Genomic DNA, 19,365 nt, shown 5'->3' with positions numbered 1-19,365 from the left:
TCGGTCCTTTCGGCCAAATTGGTCCTTTCGATCAATTGGCCCTTTCCACCAAATGGCCCTTTTGGCCAAATGGCCCTTTCGACCAAACGGCTCTTTCGCCAAATCGGTCCTTTCGCCAAGTCGGTTCTTTCAGCCAAATAACTCATATTACTGTTAGGTGGACTAAGTCGGATGGCATTTGGCTAATTGACATGCGACCAAATGGCCCTTTCGGTCAAATGGCCCTTTCGGTCAAATGACCCTTTCGGTCAAATGGCCCTTTCGACCAAATGGCCCTTTCGACCAAAAGACACTTTCGCCAAATCAGTCCTTTCGGCCAAATCGGTCATTTCGGCCAAATTTTGGAAATAAGCCCCCCTCTGAATATCTTGACCAAGCATAAGTCTCCGATAAAAAATCAAATTTGTATTCCGTATTCCTAGTTTTAAGATAGCTGTAATTTTTACTCTTAACTATTAAAAAAAAACTATTAAAACTATTGTCCCCATCTTAAATAGAATTGTATCCCTAGTTTAAAGACATCTGTGAAATTTCTCATAAATATTTGTCCCTCCTTTTGTGTACCAAACTCTATTGTTAGTTTTAAGATAACTGTAAAATATTTCGTATAAAACTATTACTCCCCCTCTTGTATATCAAACTGAATTCCTTGTTTTAAAATTTTTAATAAAAAAAAATCTTGCCCCCTCTCTTGTATATACAATCTTATTTCTAGTCTTAAGATAGCTGTAAAATATTTCTCTTTAAAAAAAATATTTCGACATTACAACCACCTAGTTTGAAGAAATCCAAAATCCAAAAAAAAAAACAAAAAAAAATTGGCACCGACAAGCTAACGCATTTGTGCCTATCAAATAAACGAAATGAATAAAAAAAAAGTTATGTTTATTGGTTCCCAACCAAACCTGACCAAAGCGGAGGTTTCCTATACGTAGTTAGGATATCTTCAAGGGCTAGATGCTTGGACTTTATTTGTGTTAGATTGACCAAATTGAATACTCAATCTCAATCCATCCGATTTGACCCAAATGAAACTGAAAACCTGGAATTTCAGATGTACAGGTGTGAATGTATCTTTGTGTATTTTAAGTAGTACTTTGATCCTTTCTTTACCAGACCCTAAGTGTCAGGGCGGCCAAGATGCTTCCCCAAAAAAAATACGATAAAACTTTCCACGCTCTTTTGCTGAATGCTGCCAGCAGCGAGGATACTATATTTTGTTGCCCTTTCCGACTGGCCGGGACAACCATGGCCGTGATATTCTGGGTCTTACCTTTAGTTGTTCCGCTAGCTGTATTTTATGTTTAGCTAGGGAGGCAATCTATCACTAAGAATCCTTCCAGGTTGGGGTACAAACCTACGGTAAATGGCTTGACTTTACCCTTTGAACCACTAGACCAGGGCCAAGAGCAAAGAGAAATGATTTAATTTGGCGTTGATGGATATTTTTTTTTATTATACGTTGTACAGAAGTTTCATTGTTCCAAAATAAAAATTAAAGAAAGTGTCACTATTTATCATTCTAATTTATTATTCGAGTGTGTTGTATATGTCCTTAGTTGCTTAGTCAGCGATGATTACATTATCAACCAGAATTTTCTTTTTATGAAGCCAAGATTAAAATAAAATGATGTAACAAACCTGATATAATTTTGTTATCACACTTTCAACACCAGTCGCGAAAAAGACACTCACGCGTCAGCATCTTTATCCAAACAACCACAAAAACAAGTGCACTCCAACCGTTAAGTACAGCCAATCGCCCGACCCCGCCGCTCAGAGCCTTCCCGATCCACTTCTCAAAGTGCGCCACATCCATGTAAACCCCGGGGAAATCCGGATGCGCACAGCCAGCACCAAAGCTCACCACACCGGCTACCCGATTCTGGCACATCAGAGCCCCGCCCGAATCACCCTGACAAGCATCTCTACCGGGTGCACCGGCACACATCATACCCCTCGTTAGGGATCCCTGATAGGCGAGATTACAGCGATCGAAGTCGACCACCGCTAGATTGACTCTCTGCAGAGTTGGACTAACCGTTTGTGAGTGTTCCGCTGTAACTCCCCAGCCAGCCAAGACGCAAAGCTCGCCAGCTGCCGGGACGCTGGAAACTCGTTTGGACGGATAAAGCGAGTTGGTTTTGGTGAATTCGCTAACCAGCCTCGCAACGGCGATATCATTTTCCAGCGTTGACGGACGATATTTGTCGTGGATTACGAGCTGTTTGACCTGTCGTATTTGACGACTTGAACTGGCCATTTTGGGTAGAACGTTAAGGTCGTCGGCCATAGCTTGAATCTGTCAATGAAACAAAAAAAAAACACAGTCAACGCGAAGTAAACAAACTTATTGTCAGTTACCCTAGAAGGACTCCACGGAATGCCTTCGTCGTTGGTCACGCAATGTGCCGCTGTCAACACGTGCTTCATAGTGAGCAAGGTACCGCCGCAGAAGTGCGCTGAGTTTTGTACCAATTGTATGGAAACTTTCGACGGGAATTCGCCGAAGGTAGCCGGTGTTCCACCGACAATTCGAGGGAACCACAGAGCGGTCCCACTTTCATCATAGTGCGGATGTTTGTACAGTGGAATAACGGAAGGGCGGGACTGCGGCGGGACCGTTACCAATGGAGGAAGGTAACTACCAGTACTAAGCGGGACAGGAAGCGTAATGTTTGTGTTATTTAGGAACGGATGCTGCAGAGTTCCATTATGGTAGGTCCCATTGTGAAATGTTCCATTGGTCAGGTGAGCTGAAATGGAACCTGAAAATATATCGTCACGTGAATATTGGGGACTAGTAGGATTAACAATAGAGCTTACCGATTGTAATTAGCAGCAGACAAATTTCCAGTAGCTCCATTTGACTACTTTCACTGCACCTCGAAATGTTGGCCGCACGCAACTGATTCACTGACGGCGGAATCGATAGCCGCTGTGGTAGGTCTTATCTGGTCACTGATGCACTGATAAGATATTCTGTCGTTTTAAAAATAGACCTACTATTCGTTACATCTTCGATAAGCGGTTCAAGTCTCGAATGTAGATATTGCGACGAGCGGACGATAATATATCAAAACTTCGATGCGATGCATGCAATATGTATTGCACAGAGCGCCATCTGTTCGTCGATGTAGAGAATAATCATCACCGACAGCGATATCTATATATTAGTTTTGTAAACAGGATAAGGATAATGTTTACATATTTTTCAAACCTTTAAAATGTAAGTTGAGTTATTGCTTTCCATTCAAATAAATATTAATCAAGGTAAATAATAAAGTCGGTCGGTTTGATTTATATTCTGTTTCGGTGCATAATTTTTAATGAAATCAACTATCCAACGGTTTGAATATGCCACATTTTCGTTAGTACTGCTTCGGTTTCGCATAAGTCGGGGGATTCCCCAAATAGTGTTTATTGATGTTTCTCTTTCTCTCTCTCTCTCTCTTTCTCTCTTGCGAAAGAGCGCATTAAGCGATCCTTAAGGGAGCGCTTATGTTGCGCTGCTTGTTCGCAGGACACGTTCTTACTTTATGAGGACCGTCCCTGCAGTAAATACACTTTTCAATATTCTTACTGCAGAATTCACCCTCGTGTGCCTCTCCACATTTGCCACACCGTGGTTTGTTGCTACAGTGATCAATCGTATGACCCAGCTGTTTGCAGTTGAGGCAGTCAGGTACAAACAAGTGAACAGGTAGACGAAACCTTCCCATCGTAACGTGGCTAGCTAAAATTGACCCAGCGAAAGTTACGCGAAAAGACTTCGACGTTCGAAGTTCGACTTGACGTACTTCTTCTTGCAGTCATTTTCCAGACAGAGTGCAATTGCTTTCAATGCAGCACATTAGCGACTGATATTAAAGGGCTTTTAAAACGACTTATTCTATCCTTCAGCAGTCTCAGCCTCGCAGGTGAGACTTATTTCGGAAACGACACCCTCTATCTCCACGTCACGAGCTGGGATATAGATTGATGGGTAGGGTGTCCCAAAATGATATCATGTTAAAAAGGTCATCGGGCTCACTTCTTAAATGAAAGGTCAAGGTATTAGGATCACATTCTTCTTCGGAGAGAACTTCCTAAAACGCTCCTTACTTGTCGCGATCTTAGATTTTTTGAAAAAGAACTGCTTTTGGGTAAAATTTACAATTTATGCCTGTTGGATTTGGATTATAAGAGCGGCAGAGCCATTTTTTTGTGTTTTCATTAGTTTTTCTTCATAACTGAATAACTACGAAATTTTAAAAGTATGGGAAATACTTCATATAGCCCTAGTAACAATTGTGGTTTTATGATAGTTTTATAGCCACTGATAAAACTTAGATTGCACTTGTAGCGTACTATAAAACTTCAATTGTTACTTGGGAGTAGAGTTATATATATAGGGGCGTAATTTTGTTGAAGACGGTGTATAGCTACGGCAAATGGGGTATGAGTTATTTATGTTTTGTTGGAGATCCTCTTCATATATCTTTACGTTTTAAGTCACATAAATCCGAAATTGTCAGGAAATATTCTTATATAAAAATTTTGGTGAGAAAGTCTCCTAGAAGTAATGATGGAGAATTGACTTCAAAAAAGAGACTTGGTGTCATTAGCAACTAAAAATCATCAAGTTCTCATTAAACCTGATTCTGACGTACTAAAAACAAACGGAAAACGCCATTTTCATTATTTTCCTTCAATTTTCCGAAAAACAATTTGTGATCTAAATGCACATAAATTGATTCATTTTTTGGAACAGTGTTATTTTCGAAGAATTACTAAAAATGTCAAAAGGTTATATGACAAAAACTTAAATAACTCATACCCATTAGCCGTAGCGATGCACTTTCTTCAACAAAATTGCGCCCAACTATCCAAAGTGTCTCTTGTACTTTTAAAATTTTGTGAATCCCTAGTTTTGAGGACAAAATAATGAAAAACACAATTTTTACTAAGTCTTAATGGCGCTGCAGCTCTTGTAATAAAAAAAATGAACAAAATACCTCACCTAACTTCCTCATTTGGATCTTCAAAAAAATTAAAAAATGCTGTAAAAAATTTAAGGCAGTTCAGTAGCACTTCAACAGGCATGAATATGAATGTTTTTCCAAAATCGGCCCATTTAAAAAAAAAATGCAAGGTCACCACCAGTAGGGAGCATTTTAGCAAACTCACTCCGAAGGAGACAGTGGTCCCAATAAACATTTAATTTAAGTAGTGAGCCCGATGACTTTTTTGACATGATGTCATTTTGGGACGCTCTATTGATGGGATTAACGTAGTCCTTTTTTGCATCCTTTTTCCGACATAGTGCAATTGATTGCAATACAGCATAGCATAGCACCTGAAATAAAAGGGTTTTTAAAACGACATATTCCGTCTCTCAGCAGGACATCACAGGTAGACTTGTTACAAATACGACGCCATCTATCTCCACATCACACGCTGGGATGTAGACAATAAAATTCAACATAAAGCGACAGTCACAATCACGTTTGCTTCCGATTTCCAACAGCAACGTGCAAGTGACTAGGCACAAATTCTCTACTACATACGGAGAACGTGCCATTTAAGCCAATATATTCTGATTCCTGATTAGGCCGTACGTGGCAGGTATTTTTCACGACCAAATATTACGCCGCCAGATCTCTAGAATTGCGATTTTTTTGTTAGGGCTGAAAGACCACCATTCATGGCCCAGTTGAATTATCTGGGTGTACCCTAGGACGTGGGAGATTAGTTTGAATTACAGAGAAAGGCTCACCAACCATGACAGAATCACGAGAAGCACCTGGAAATGTACAGTATTCGGTTGAAGATTTTCAGAGTCCTTTCTATATGTGAAAGACAAAACTATTAATCGAATTTCAGTTTGCGAAACAAATTTACGATAACATAACAATCAATTAAAGACAGCTGAACATTTTAACTAGAAAAAGTTTCATTTTAAATCAGTATGAGATCTAGCCGCCAGAAGACGCGAGCATGCAGCATCATCACCGTACTCCGTACGCACTATAGTACAAAGAGTCTCTCGCAAGCAGACTCGATCACAACCGCTGGCTAGCATCGGGTCAGCTTGCTTTTGTTTCAGTTTCCAAAACTGCAGCAGCTCAGCTTCAGTGTGGGCAAACTTCTGCAATAATCCATCCAAAGACACTGGACTCAAGTCCGCTAGATTGAACTGTTCTTTGAAGCTGTATTCTTTCGTCCAGAGGGGATTACGGTCGGGGTGCTGGTTGGCTTCCGTCAGGTTGTAGAACCATGTTTCGTGATCCAGAATTTCCTGTTGAGTCAAAAGTTAGAATATTATGCAACAATAAACGTCAAAAATGTACTAACAAAATTATCCCGTTCAACGTAGAAAATCTTATAGTTTGGATTCAATCGGGTAAACGTGGTAGTCGAACCGCCATTCCACGCCACACTAACCGCCACCGATGGATCATCCTTCCTGTAGTACACATTGAACTCATCAACATGCGAATGACCATTGAACTGACCCTCGATGATGTGCGCGAAACGTTCGACAATCTTTCGATATTCTCGAGTCCAGCCGACGTAGCAGTAGTTATCGTAGGATGGAACGTGTGCCAAAATATGCACCTTCTCGCCAGCACTCTCAGCCGCTAGTAAAGTGTCATGAAGCCACTGAAGCTGCTGCAGGAAATAGTTATCGCTGAACATTAGCCACCAGTTATGAGAAAAGCAGAAATTGTTGTTCAGTGCGATAATCCGGTGACCGAGGGGACTCAAAACGGTGTAGTATCCACCATCGGCGAGCGTAGTGTTGACCGATTCGTTGCGGAGCCATTCTTCCCACTCATTCGCGATGTAGTCGTAAAGATACTTAGAGTTCAGAACCTCCGGAATGTCATGAGGAGCGTACAGATTAGCGGGATGTGCTTCGTGATTTCCTAGTATTGGGTAGAGCGGGATCCCAGCGAATGTTTGCTTCAGCAACTGAAAAACCCTACGCATTGATTCCTCGTTCGTTTCAAGTGTCGTATTCCAAGTGAAATGATGAATGATATCTCCGGTGAAGTAGATTGCATCGATTTTCGGATGCTGCGTGCGAATCTGGTTAACAACATTAACAACTCCGTGCCACGGAGTATCACAATCACGATAGTCTCCCCAGAAACCGGCTGCGTTGGTTGAATCTGCTTGTACGAGTCCAGGAACAGGTCGACAACAGGCTTCCGATCCACACTCGGCATTCACTCCGACCACGTAGTCCGGGTCAAAGTGAATGTCGGTCAGATGAACGATTACCAGCGGGTCTTGGTTCGAATGTGAGGAAGATTTTTTGGATGATTTTAATACTTTGTCGGATAAGCTAACGTTCACTTTCGGGTATCGATCAGCTAGTATATCGGATCCTGACACAACGCAATCTTCTCCTTGGTAAGCAATCTCGCAAACACGTCTAGCGGTTGGTAATACTTCTAGATGTTCCAGCATGTACAGTATCATATCCGCATTGAGTTCGATTAAACCATCACAGACGTACGGCTTCAAACTGTACAAATGGCATATATCCTGAGCCAGTTTGATCAGAGTATTTTTCTCTTTGATTTGAGCTTGTTTGTAAATCTGAAGAAATGTGTGGCTGGCTGATAAACAGGTGAGGCACAACTTCGGGTTCTTTGCGTGGGGCATCTCGTCCAGCGTTATCTTGACATCGCCTGATTTGATAACATTCAACAGCTGATCTAATTTTGCCGAAATTCGGTTAGTGATGCGGTAGTCCTCAAACTCCTGCAAAAAGTTTTCCAAATGATCAGCTGTTGCAGAAAAAAACAGTTCTTTAACAAACATTAACTTAACTATGTAATTTTATTATTATTCTTACCAACAGCAACTTCACGAACGGAATTATCAGCTCTGGTCAGCCCTGTCAGGAAGCCGGTCAAAACAGACAATAAAAATAAAGTCGACCTCATTTTTGCACCGCAAACTGGAGACCGATCGTCTGTTGTCTGCTGTTCAAAAACAACTGATCGAACCACTTAAGTACCAGTCGGGTAAAGCACTAACACGACTACAGGGGAATCAAACAATACACGATCAGTGACGGCTACTATTGATAAGAGTATTTAGCCGAAATTAAAACTGAATGCTAATTTAGTCACATCGTCGTGTGAACCCGGACGGGATAGAAACAGGTAGGGGTAGAAGAGGAGAGCAGAGAGATTGTTTCATTGTTCATCTTAGAGTCTCATAGAGGAGAAAAAAACATGACGAACTCACTTCGTTTAGGTTGCAAAATTTACGCTCTTCGGTTTATTCGTGTGGTAGGAATATCAAACTACCGAAGTATTTGCAGACAAGTCGTAGTTTAATGAAAAATAATTCTCTGAATAATGGTCTTCAATTTGGAAAATTTCTCTCATTTTTTCATATGCATCGATAGCGGGTATCCAAACTCATTGTTTTTAAACATCAATTATTTTTGTCTGATTGTTAAACTACAAATAAAACGAAATCTGCGTATACTGACAGAAGTGACACGTTGTAATCTGGCCTCATAGATGAATATCGTCGTTTGGGGATACAGCGTGCCTTGGCTAACAGTGAGTAATGATGGAGTTGGGTGGGTAGAACGCATATTCACCATTCAAAGTTGACTGTAAATGGCAGTAAAAATGTTGCATACCTTATTTTTTGGTTAAGGTTGTATTTGTGAATGAAGTGGTTTGCTCTAATATGTTGTATACGAGTCGTAAGCCAATCCAACCTTTAATAAAGGAATGTAATTAATTTACTGTTTCTTCTATTGTTGTATCTTTCTTGGTGACACACTGAAAAGAACACGAAAATATGCAAACGAAATACTATACAAAGGCTTAAAGCGATAAAAAGAACGCGCACAGTAACATACAAACACTCAATCCTTTCGCGATAAAACAAACCCGGTCACAGTCTATCTTCTGATCTCGCACAAAGCAAAAGCAGAAAAATCGCTACGCTATAGCAGGCTATGGGCACCAGTGAATCAAACCAGCTTTTGTTCTATATCAGTGCACAAATAAATTGTATCGTTGCCCCCGGTTGCGGAGTGAAATGAGTTTGCCAAATGAAACAAAAGTGCCCATGCTACGGGATAACACGATTTCGATCGACTTTAATAAAACTCATGTTAGATCCACAGTTCAGGAAGTGGAACAATTAGTTAAAGTGCATGCCACACGAGGACGAATTTAATGGAAAACGACATGGTGGACGTGCGCATCGATGATTTGGCACCGCGCACTAGGGAAGATTACATCAATCAAATCATGTCGCAATATGGAGAAATAGAATCTATTACGAATGACACCTGGAGAAATTTTTTCACCGGCATTCCCAACGGCGTTCATATTGTGAGGATGCGAGTTACTAAACCAATACCTTCTTACATGACTATCGAATGAAAATCACCGAAGGATGGCGTGACCTATAAGCAAACAACGCCAATCACATATCCCGGGCAGACCCTAACATGCCAATTCTGTAGCCATACAGCCCACTATGGAAAAACATGCGCGGAAGCAACTAGTCAAAACTCATCTATTCAAGCCAACTCTAACAAGCAGCCACCGACACCTTCAGATAAACCAAAAACAACGATCCAATTAACCAATAATGCAGGTACAACGACCACAACAACCGTTCCCAAACTAACAACTAGCGTCGCCCATAAAGAAGCAAATACAGATGAAGACGGATTTACAGCAGCGACCCTTAAGAACAAGAAACAAATAAGAACCTCTGATCGTGAACAGCAAGAGAGCAGTACCGATGATGACATGGACGGGAACAATAACGGGAGAGAAGACAGACTGAAAGACCCCCAAGCGGCTTCGCCGCCAAGGAAAAGGATCTCAACACGCAGCAGCAAACTGCGTCAACAAGATCTGGCAGACCGACATTCTTATTTTTTTTTTGATTTTTACTTATTTGAAAAAAAAAAAATGAAAGACCCACGGCTCAGTTGTGCTAACGCATTGAGCCGTTTAGAAATTTAGATTAAAAGAAAACCCGGTCGCATGTGCCAACATACAAACGCTCGGTCTCGTGTGGTAATGAAACTTGCTCGTCCGGGAGCTACCATTTTGAAATACGAAGCTGATATACACTACAAGTCTTAGGGCGCTATAGTTGTGGACCCCAGCGAGATAGATTAGCTATAGATAGCAGCCTAAGGCCTTCAATCGTGGTCGCAAAATATACCGATACAGTGAAGTCTCATTTTTATCAGCCCCGTAGTGAATTTTAGACTGACATTGATAAAATCGAGACATAAATTTATCTTTATTTTTTATAAAACAGAAGCTCTTAAAATATTATTCTTTAGTCCCTAGATATAGCCCTTTCAGATTATTTAGTTTAAATTTCCCTTAAGGGGGTCTGAGAGCGCAAAATTTAAAAAAAAAAAATGAAAAATTCTTGCGTATTTCGGATCTCTAAGATAAGAAATATATGCCCAGGAAAGGATTTACTCGAATTCAACTTGGTTCGTCTGCTAGAGCCCATCAAACTACCAGCTATCAATTTTCATATGAGGCTGACAAAATCGGGTCAAAAAGCTGTTAAAATCGGGGGCTGATAAAATCGGGTCTCCACTGTTTGTACTAGAAGTCTCAGGGCACCAAGGCTGGATACTCTAGTAGTATGGGGGAATCCACTCGCTTTTAGATCCGAACCGTACACTCAAATTCGTAGTTCGCGCGAAAATTCAACGCGACAATGTGAACGGTAACCAAACCCGCCAACATACAAACGCTCGAGTCCTGCGCGATAATACAACCCTGGTCACAAACTCGAGGATTCAATTGCGATCATCCACGAAAAACTACACCCGCGATCTGGCGGACATACAAGCGCCTTTGTGATTAAGTTAACGCTTTAACACCTACAATTTATAAACTGTATCGATTTTGTTGGCTATTTTCGGCAAATTTGAGACTAAGAGAAACGAAAGCAATGAAATTGAAAGACGGATAGGTATTCTAGAGCGAATCAGTTATAAACTTATAACGGAAAACTAGAACTAGGCAGGCTCATATGGGCATGATCGAAAGGAAATGTGAAGAGTTCTTTGCCTTCTGCAGAGTAGGAGTTGGGCGTTGCACCCAAGTCTACCGCATGGTCTATGGTAGAACATAACTCATCATCATGTTTTACCGCCGACGCCGACTAACGCGATGATGAGTTATGTTCTACCATAGACCATGCGGTAGACTTGGGTGCAACGCCCAACTCCTACTCTGCAGAAGGCAAAGAATTCTTCACATTTCCTTTCGATCATGCCCATATGAGCCTGCCTAGTTCTAGTTTTCCGTTCGAAGTTTATAACTGATTAGCTCTAGAATACCTATCCGTCTTTCAATTTCATTCCTTTGTTTTCTCTTAGTCTCAAATTTGCCGAAAATAGCCAACAAAATCGATACAGTAGAACCTTGCGGCAATTAAAACATAGTAACACAATTTATAAACGCGATCTCAAGTGATATGATACAAATGCGCGTTCCCACGCGATCATAAATCGGTCATGTCCGGAGTCTCTACCATAGCACCCTAAGTACATGCCTTCGGTTCTAGCATCTCAGCCATACACTCCAAATCAGACTAGCGGTCCGCGCGAATTTTCAAGACGCCATACGGTTATACAATTGAATTTAGACACGAACTTACAAGCATGCTAGCCCATGCGATATCCAAACACCCACGCAATCAAACACTTTAACGTATAAACGCTCTAGCCCTTCGCAATCGCCTAGGCCCGCCTACGCCCGCAAGCAATAAAACACCCCGGTGATAAACTGAACGTTTTGTCACATAAATTTATAAACGCGCCCTCAACCGTGAATCTACAAACGCCCGTGTTCGCGGGATAATGAATCACGGTCACGTCCGGAAGTCCCTACCCTTCCTGCCTTCAGTTTGACCAATCCAACAAAAAACCAATGACACCACTATCGACCAGACAACGTATTCCATGGTGCCATGCCAAAAACTTTGGTGATTTGGGGTAACTAACAACTCTTCTTGAAATCTTGAACCGTTCACTGGAAATTAGGTATCAGATTCGCGGTCCGCGCGATCAATCAAGAACACATGCGAATCTGCGAATGGCCACACGGTTTCAAAATCGATCGATACACGCTAAGTTACACACACGACACTAGGAGATACAATACGCAAAAGCCCACACGATCGAACACGTTAACGTACAAACGCTCGTGCTATTCGCGATGATACAAAGATGAAATCGCCATCATCAACGCACCCTTCGTTCAAGATTTAACCAATATAAAACCGCCCCGATGGTGAACGCTATAGCACTTATAATCTAATCAACGAGGTCTCAAGTGCGAATAAATAAAGGGTCATTCTCACGCGATCTTGAGGTCCCTACGTCCGCACATATGAACCGTATACTCAATATCATAATCGGAATCGCGGTCCGCTGCAATTGATCTTAAGCAGTGTTTTAGTGGTTTTCACATTTCGCGTCTTGTCTGCAATTGTACCAAGCTCTACAGCTTAAATTGGACCACTCTAAAAAAATCTATCTGTAGCGCGCAAAAATGCTACATTCGAATTCATAGTCTAAAATATATTCTACTTCATTTCGATTGTGTATCTGACCCACCCATGTTTTTGCGTGACAGAAAAAATGTAGTTATTCTGATTGTATATTTAGTAAATGTGCAGTCCCCAAAAATCAGGGCGCCCTTGACCCTAGTCCAGTGTACCCATGCGTAAAGACGGTATTGAGAAATCGAGGCTGGCTCATATGAGCATAAATGAAAGGAAATAGGAAGAATCTTTCGTTTCTCTTAGTCATCAATTCACCGAAAATATAAACAGTGCAGTTCAAAGTACCGATCAATCTGTCTTTCTCATGTACAATTTTACATGCTATTGAAATGGCACATATTGCGGGGATAGCATTTAACGGCCAAGGTTGGCCTATTGTCACGGCCAGGATCTTTTAGATTTTACACGACAATCATTCTAATTTCAAAAGTTTCTACTGTAAAAAGTGTCACTTCAGAGATCATATTAATTGTACCATCCAGAAAAGATTTTGGAGGACGATGTAAAATAACAGATGTAGTTTCATTGAAAGAAACGGCACATTCCTTCCTGAGCGATCGGGTTTTGTAAAGCACAACTCGACCGAAACTGCATAAATTGCAGTGCTGTACAAAACCCTATTTCTCAGGAAGGAAAGTGCCGTTTCTTTCGTTGTCATGATATAATTTTGCACTTAGCGAAACTTCTATTATTTTAAATAGTGCGTAGCTGCCCAAGTAACCAATAAGCATTATAACGTAGCCTAATATCTGCTTTAGATCCACATATAAAGCCGTCCTAAAAAGTCGTGAAGCTCTAAATACTGATATAATGCTGATATTATGCTAGAAAAGGCGGAATATAGTGCTATTACTGTGCATAGATTGACAGCTCGTTTCTGCAGTACTAATGCTATTATATAGCACCAGCGTAGAAATGTCAAATTTGAAAGCCTTATATTGGCACTACTAATGCTAAAAGCTTCGGTTGGCTGTCATTGTCCGCCATGGTTTTAAAACCATTTCTTATGTTTCCTTTCGGTATGATGACCAAAAAGGAAAAATTTTCAAATAAAATGTTCTGTTTAAAACCGTAATTGACTCTGTTCTAATGCATTGTAATGAATATCCTTAATGGGTTTTCGTTCTCACATGATATGGATGTTTACGAAAATTACCTTTAGTAAGTCTCGAACTGAGGAACCTTGCTCGTCCTTCACGGTAAGTGCGCTGCGTTTGCTCCCTGGACTATATTGCATATGTTCGATTGAAATGAAATATGCCGAATATAATCTTCAAATAGAGTTGCATCACAAATAAACCCACAGTATTACAATAGCATTACAATAGCATTATATCGGCTTTTTATATGCCTTATAATGGCATCAAATGCACTTGTAAAGCTTACATGCTTTAAAGATCCTTGAAGCATGTACGCGTTATATCAGCTTTATATACACATATAGAGCAAGCGATAATGCTATATGTCAGCTGTGCAGTTATGCATTATTGATGCTAATATAGAGCTGTATTGCGTTGTTAATGCTGTAATGGAGTTTCAATGCAATATTAGTGCAAATGTATAGCCAATATAGTGCAATGGCTTAATGCTTATGGTTACTTAGGTGGTTCTAAATTTATCAGAATCAAAACTGTTTTAAGGGTTCGAGATATAGTTTCGCAGTCCTCCATAAAATTGAAGAAAATCATATTTAAAAAAACTTTGTTAAAGACACTAGAACTCTATGAGTTGTACTTTTCATTTTATAAAAAAAATACCGGAAGAATTATTTCTTAAAAATGGTTTTATTTATAACTTTTGCAGCTTTGATTTTGTATTATGAAGACTTACAGATATTTTGAAGGCCAGTTTGTCTTAATGTACTGAACCTCTAGCTTCTTTCGTTATAAAGTTATGTATACTGTTTACTAAAAATGAACTATTTTTTGAGCAAATATTGCAAGATATAAACAAATATCGTATTTTCCAGTTTTTGATGATCTATACTAAAAGAATGATATTTCATATGACAGCAACGGTATTTAATGTGAAGTGCCCTAATTGTAGATAATGCTATTAAAAAAGTTATATTTTTTATATAAAAGTTTTCATAACTGGTGTCTTCTTAAGCAAATTACGCACCTTACAATAATCTTCAATTTATCCAAAGGGCACTTTAGTGTAAAATAAAAACTACAATAGAAATAATACCATTTTTTAAGGAACGCCCTAAAGCGCACATTTTGATTTGTCGTGCAATGGAAAGCATAAAAACTAAATCTTGCAAGTCTTCAGCAAATTTGTCTAAATTATGTTGTTCTACAATTTCATCCAAGACAGTCAAGGCCTATCTCGAACCGTTAAAAAGTTAAATTTTAAATATTGCCAAAATTAGAGCCACCCTAGCTTCTGTTCAAACCAAAAGAAGGGTCTTGCAAAGTACAACTTTACCCAACATATTGTAAGGCTAAATCATTTAATTTTATCAAAAAGTTAAAATTCCTGCTAAATTTACATTCTGGACAACCGTGCACTGGCCAAGGCCGACTGGTGGATCGAAGCGGATGGATTGGTTTTTGTTGTGGGCTGTGTTTGCAGGCATTGTTCCACAGTTTAATGATAGTGTTGCTGGACACGTCATCGTTCGCAGGACAATCGAAAAAAGTAGAAGCAGAAGCCTATTAGTGGTTGTATTTGTAATAATTGTAGTTTTAGTACTGTGCTCGTCTGAGTATCTGCGACAACTGGGTCAAGCCATGGATGCAGAACTGGCGTATATGATAGATTAGTAGGTAACCCTTCCTAGGATTCGTTGGTTACTTTTTAGCGGTGTTCAATTTGGGCATTCGATCCGATTCATTCGGGAAGATCCGACTGGATAAATTAAGGTATGATTAATTTACCGACGCACGTGAATCATCCATTCCTGGTCAGTATAGCATGGAAAAATTCTAACAGAATACAATTGTCGTTAATGGTAAATAAGTATCATTTGCTGGCATTTAGACGAGTCATGTAGCGCGATTGCATGTTACATGTGTTCTTTTCTTCTGCTTCATTAGTCTGTTTTTGTGTACTTCTAGTAGTTTGCTTTTCCACTACTTATGTGTGACAAAAAATATCGATCAATTTATACGCTTCTACTTAATTTCCTTTTTGCTCTTTATTCGGCATGTTATTATTACTTTTATTACTATATCTTAAATTAGATTCATACTAACACAATCAATTGCATATTCTCTCATAATCACTAACAATCGCTCTCATTCCGAACGTACTATCGCTCGTGGCGCTCGCGATAACACAAACTTGGTCACAAACGCGAACATTTAATTGCAATCACAAACTTACGCCCGCGTTCTTGCCAACATTAAAATACCCCGGTAATTGAGTGAACGTTTTAGTACCTATAAATTTACAAGCGCGGTCTCAAGTATTATCCCACCGCTCCCTCGACCATATATCGGTCACGTCCGGTAGTCTCTACCCTCGGTCCTAGCAGCCTAGACTCATGCCTTGAGTTAAACCAATCAACAACAAAAAAACATGACGCTCAAATTCACTAGACAACACGTTCCATGGCGACATGACCGGGCACTCTAGTGATATAGGGGAACTCTCTTCTAGTATCTGATCGGTTCACTGATTAATTAAGCATCAGATTCACGGTTCGCGCGACCATTCAAGAACACAAGCTAGCATGTGAATGGCCACAAGGGTACAAAATCAAATTTCTGCACGCAAAGTTGCGCACGCGACAAACGCGTTAACATAGAAACGCTCAATACCTTCGCGATCATCCACGCATATCAGCGCCTGCGATCTCACAAACAGGATAACGCCTCGATAACTAAGTGAACGTTTTAACACTTATAATTTTAGAAACGCGGAATCCGTTCAAGCCGATGCAGCTGTGGGCGAGTGTGAAGGGTGGATGCGGTTGAGAAACAGTCAATAAAATGATTAGAGAAAAGGTTTTTTTGTTTCAATTAACATTAGCGACCGAGATTCATCTAGTTAATTATCGTGTCCCAAAGATATTTTTTTCTGTTGGAATGATCATTTCGAAACTGTTTGGCTTTCTACCCGCAAACCCTCGCCGTAGAACTGCTGGGAGATGTCAGCATGTTAATTCAATTGATTTTTCGTGGATGATATAGCTATCGGTTGCAGTTCGGCTGGCGTGGTTCGTTTTTGGTACTTCCCTCACGTAACTGTGATGAGAGTTTCCACTACTCAGAGCCTCGATGATTGTAGAAACGACTGAAGAGACTACTGGTTCCGCAATTGATAATGTATTTGATGTGCATTTTACACAATAGAAAAGGATAGTTCCAAAGAAAGGGCAACGTTGTACAAAAACAACATTCTGACACTTCTGACACAGTTTTTTGTCCGGGTTCATTTTTGCGGTCTCGATGTATCACTTCTACAGACTGGCCTATTGTGAAAGATTTCCTTCAATGCCAGGCACGCCGTTTTGGTTGCTGTTCGCATAACAGTGTGATCCTCTCGATTTCTTTAGGTGCCCTCAAACGAGACGTTTGTTATTGTCGATTATATCGATCGTGTAAAGCGATTGAAGACGTAGTGTCAATACAATTTCTGTAAAGTCATAATAACATTTCTTCGTGTAAAAGCACTGCTTGAAGTGCTTACTTTTCTCTGGGAAAATCACGTTAAATACAACAAAACAAATCTAAGTTTTCATGCTTTCCTGTTATATTTTTCATCACATGTTTTTCTGTTTTGTAATCTCTATGAAGAATAGTGAATAGGAGATGAAAAAGATCTGTAGATCAAGCTATGTAAAAGTATTACCACAATTACCCAAACCACGACGATTCCTATAATTAAAAGCATCCGTTTGATTTAAATATTCGAAAAAAATTGATTGAGCGAAGCAATTCTGGGCACCCTATACACTTTCTAACTGTGCTACCAACACGTCGCCTAGCGACCGATCGACGATATCGCGTTATTGATGATGATGATGATGACGTTTCGCGCTTTCGCTCTCCCACTTTGGCGCATTTGTGAATATAAGAGCGTACACGCTCTGCAAACTGTTTCTTCTCTCGTTCAGTTCATCAGCAATCGCGTTCCGGTTCGGTTCGATCAGCTTTAATTTGCTTTTTCAGCGCGAAAATTTGCGTTTATCCGGGTTTAAAAAAAGTGTTTTTTCCGTAGCAAATATTATCACGATTCGGATAATTTTAATGCTATTTTGCAATCCCGCCAAGGAGTGAAATCGATCGCGTTTTTTTTCAGTTGCGACCATTGTTGGCTGAATTGATAGCGGCTACGTTTGACCGCAGTGAAGTGAAGATGTAAATTTTCGATTGGAAAAAAAAGTGTTCGGAATCGGAAATCGGAAACAACCGATTGCAAATCGGTGCGTGATCGAAGCAATAGTGTTGTGGGTCAGCTAAAAATGCGCGATTTGCACTGCGAGAGCCATTTTTAAAAGAAGCGGAACGTGTTTGATCGTGATAGTGCATTCGCTGTCGAAGAAGAGGAATCCAAGCAGGCGCTGGAGAGACGTGAAAAAAAGAGAGCGAAATTTTGCTGTTCGGCAGCGCGTGCTTCGCTTGGGATGGCGTTTTGATTAATGGTTTTTGTGCTGGTTAGCGGAAATAAATGCAGTATTTGCGATTTCGGTATCGAATTTGGCTTTTGTGGGAAAATGTCCTGCAGATAGACAAGAGCTAAGTTTGACCTCGATGAAGTGTATTGAAGTGTAAATGGCATTGTTTTTTTTTTTTAAAGCAGAGTATATGATCGTGTAAGTGGTGGTTTTTGTTTGTTGAAAAAGAAATGAGTAGTGAAACGCTGACAGATGCGGTAGCTCTTACTACAGGTAAACCTGATTACAATTCAATATTATCAGTCAAATTTCTTATGATTTGTTTCATGGGGTTGAAGCCTTGCTTCACACTACTCGCGATGCGATACTGACGAGGGGGATGTGTACTCTTTCGGGTATCACATTAGGGGCCATCTATATACAACGTGAACAATTTAGGGTAGGGGAGGGGTCCCGAGAAAGGCCACGTTTGTCCATGGTGGGGGGGAGGGGCATGGCAAATCGCCACGTGGACTTTTCATTGTATTTTTGGCAAAGTCCACGTGGATATCGTAGGGAGGAGCTAGGGGTACAGGAATTGACCACGGAGGAGGAGGAGGGGGGTCAAAAATTAAGGGTTTTTTTTTCCACGTATTATATGAACGGCCTCTTATATAACAGGTATACTTTATATGTATAACTATTAATGTGAGGTTCCCCACTCGTTCTGTAACTTTCGGACCCATCTGTCTATCCTTCCAGTCCGTGCAGTGTGACGTTGAAAAGAATAGTGTTAATCCCCTGCCAATGTCATTTTGCACACTCTCCGCCTCGTCGAGGTTTCAGTATTTTTCCCCTCTTTTGTGTTTCTGCGAGTTTACCGTTATCCAGCCAGTGAGCAGTGAATATAATACCAGCTTGCACTGGACAACAGACCCATGCAAAAATCACTTCCACTACCTGTGCTCATCTCAAGGTGAGATGGATGTCGGAACAAAATCGGCCACCTTCTTCCTGGCCAAATACAAAAAGTGTTTGAATCTATTGCAGATTTCTCGAGTTCTGACGGAGAGGTATTCGACCGTGACAGAAATATCAAAAATTCGCCCCGATAAGCTTCGGGTGGTGGCAAACTGTTTAAATCAGCCATATGATATTGCCGGCTAGGGGCCTTTTACGAAGGAGTACAGAGTATATATACCAGCTAACAGGGTTGAAGTCTGCGGGGTCGTTTCCGA

At 40.5% G+C, this 19,365-nt stretch overlaps 2 protein-coding genes across 2 annotated transcripts; both read right to left on the bottom strand.

Moving 5' to 3' along the window:
• Positions 1-1,514: 1,514 nt before the first annotated feature.
• On the bottom strand, positions 1,515-3,078 carry LOC131684353 (trypsin beta-like). The gene is made up of 3 exons (XM_058967161.1): positions 2,827-3,078; positions 2,365-2,768; positions 1,515-2,302 (listed from the first exon to the last, which is right to left on the bottom strand). The coding sequence occupies exons 1-3, from the start codon at positions 2,864-2,866 to the stop codon at positions 1,667-1,669; spliced, it is 1,080 nt and encodes a 359-aa protein (XP_058823144.1). The 5' UTR covers positions 2,867-3,078; the 3' UTR covers positions 1,515-1,666.
• Positions 3,079-5,898: 2,820 nt separating this feature from the next.
• On the bottom strand, positions 5,899-8,096 carry LOC131684318 (sphingomyelin phosphodiesterase 1-like). Its single transcript, XM_058967074.1, has 3 exons — positions 7,850-8,096; positions 6,337-7,781; positions 5,899-6,280 (listed from the first exon to the last, which is right to left on the bottom strand). The coding sequence occupies exons 1-3, from the start codon at positions 7,938-7,940 to the stop codon at positions 5,936-5,938; spliced, it is 1,881 nt and encodes a 626-aa protein (XP_058823057.1). The 5' UTR covers positions 7,941-8,096; the 3' UTR covers positions 5,899-5,935.
• Between the last annotated feature and the right edge of the window lie 11,269 nt (positions 8,097-19,365).

The sequence above is a fragment of the Topomyia yanbarensis genome, chromosome 1 (genome assembly GCF_030247195.1).
Source record: "Topomyia yanbarensis strain Yona2022 chromosome 1, ASM3024719v1, whole genome shotgun sequence".
In the NCBI taxonomy this organism is placed as follows: Eukaryota; Metazoa; Arthropoda; class Insecta; order Diptera; family Culicidae; genus Topomyia; species Topomyia yanbarensis.
The sequence above is the reverse complement of the archived record's forward strand: the minus strand, read 5'-3'. Positions and strand labels throughout refer to the sequence as shown.

Excerpts from the sequence above, each read along its gene's own strand:
- LOC131684353 (XM_058967161.1), bottom strand. The coding sequence starts at position 2,866 with ATGGAGCTACTGGAAATTTGTCTGCTGCTAATTACAATCG. Across the intron at positions 2,769-2,826 it reads TCTGCTGCTAATTACAATCG|GTTCCATTTCAGCTCACCTG; the intron begins GTAAGCTCTATT and ends ATATATTTTCAG. Across the intron at positions 2,303-2,364 it reads TTCCGTGGAGTCCTTCTAGG|ATTCAAGCTATGGCCGACGA; the intron begins GTAACTGACAAT and ends TTTCATTGACAG.
- LOC131684318 (XM_058967074.1), bottom strand. The coding sequence starts at position 7,940 with ATGAGGTCGACTTTATTTTTATTGTCTGTTTTGACCGGCTTCCTGACA. Across the intron at positions 7,782-7,849 it reads CGTTCGTGAAGTTGCTGTTG|CTGATCATTTGGAAAACTTT; the intron begins GTAAGAATAATA and ends TTTCTGCAACAG. Across the intron at positions 6,281-6,336 it reads ACGTTGAACGGGATAATTTT|GAAATTCTGGATCACGAAAC; the intron begins GTTAGTACATTT and ends TTGACTCAACAG.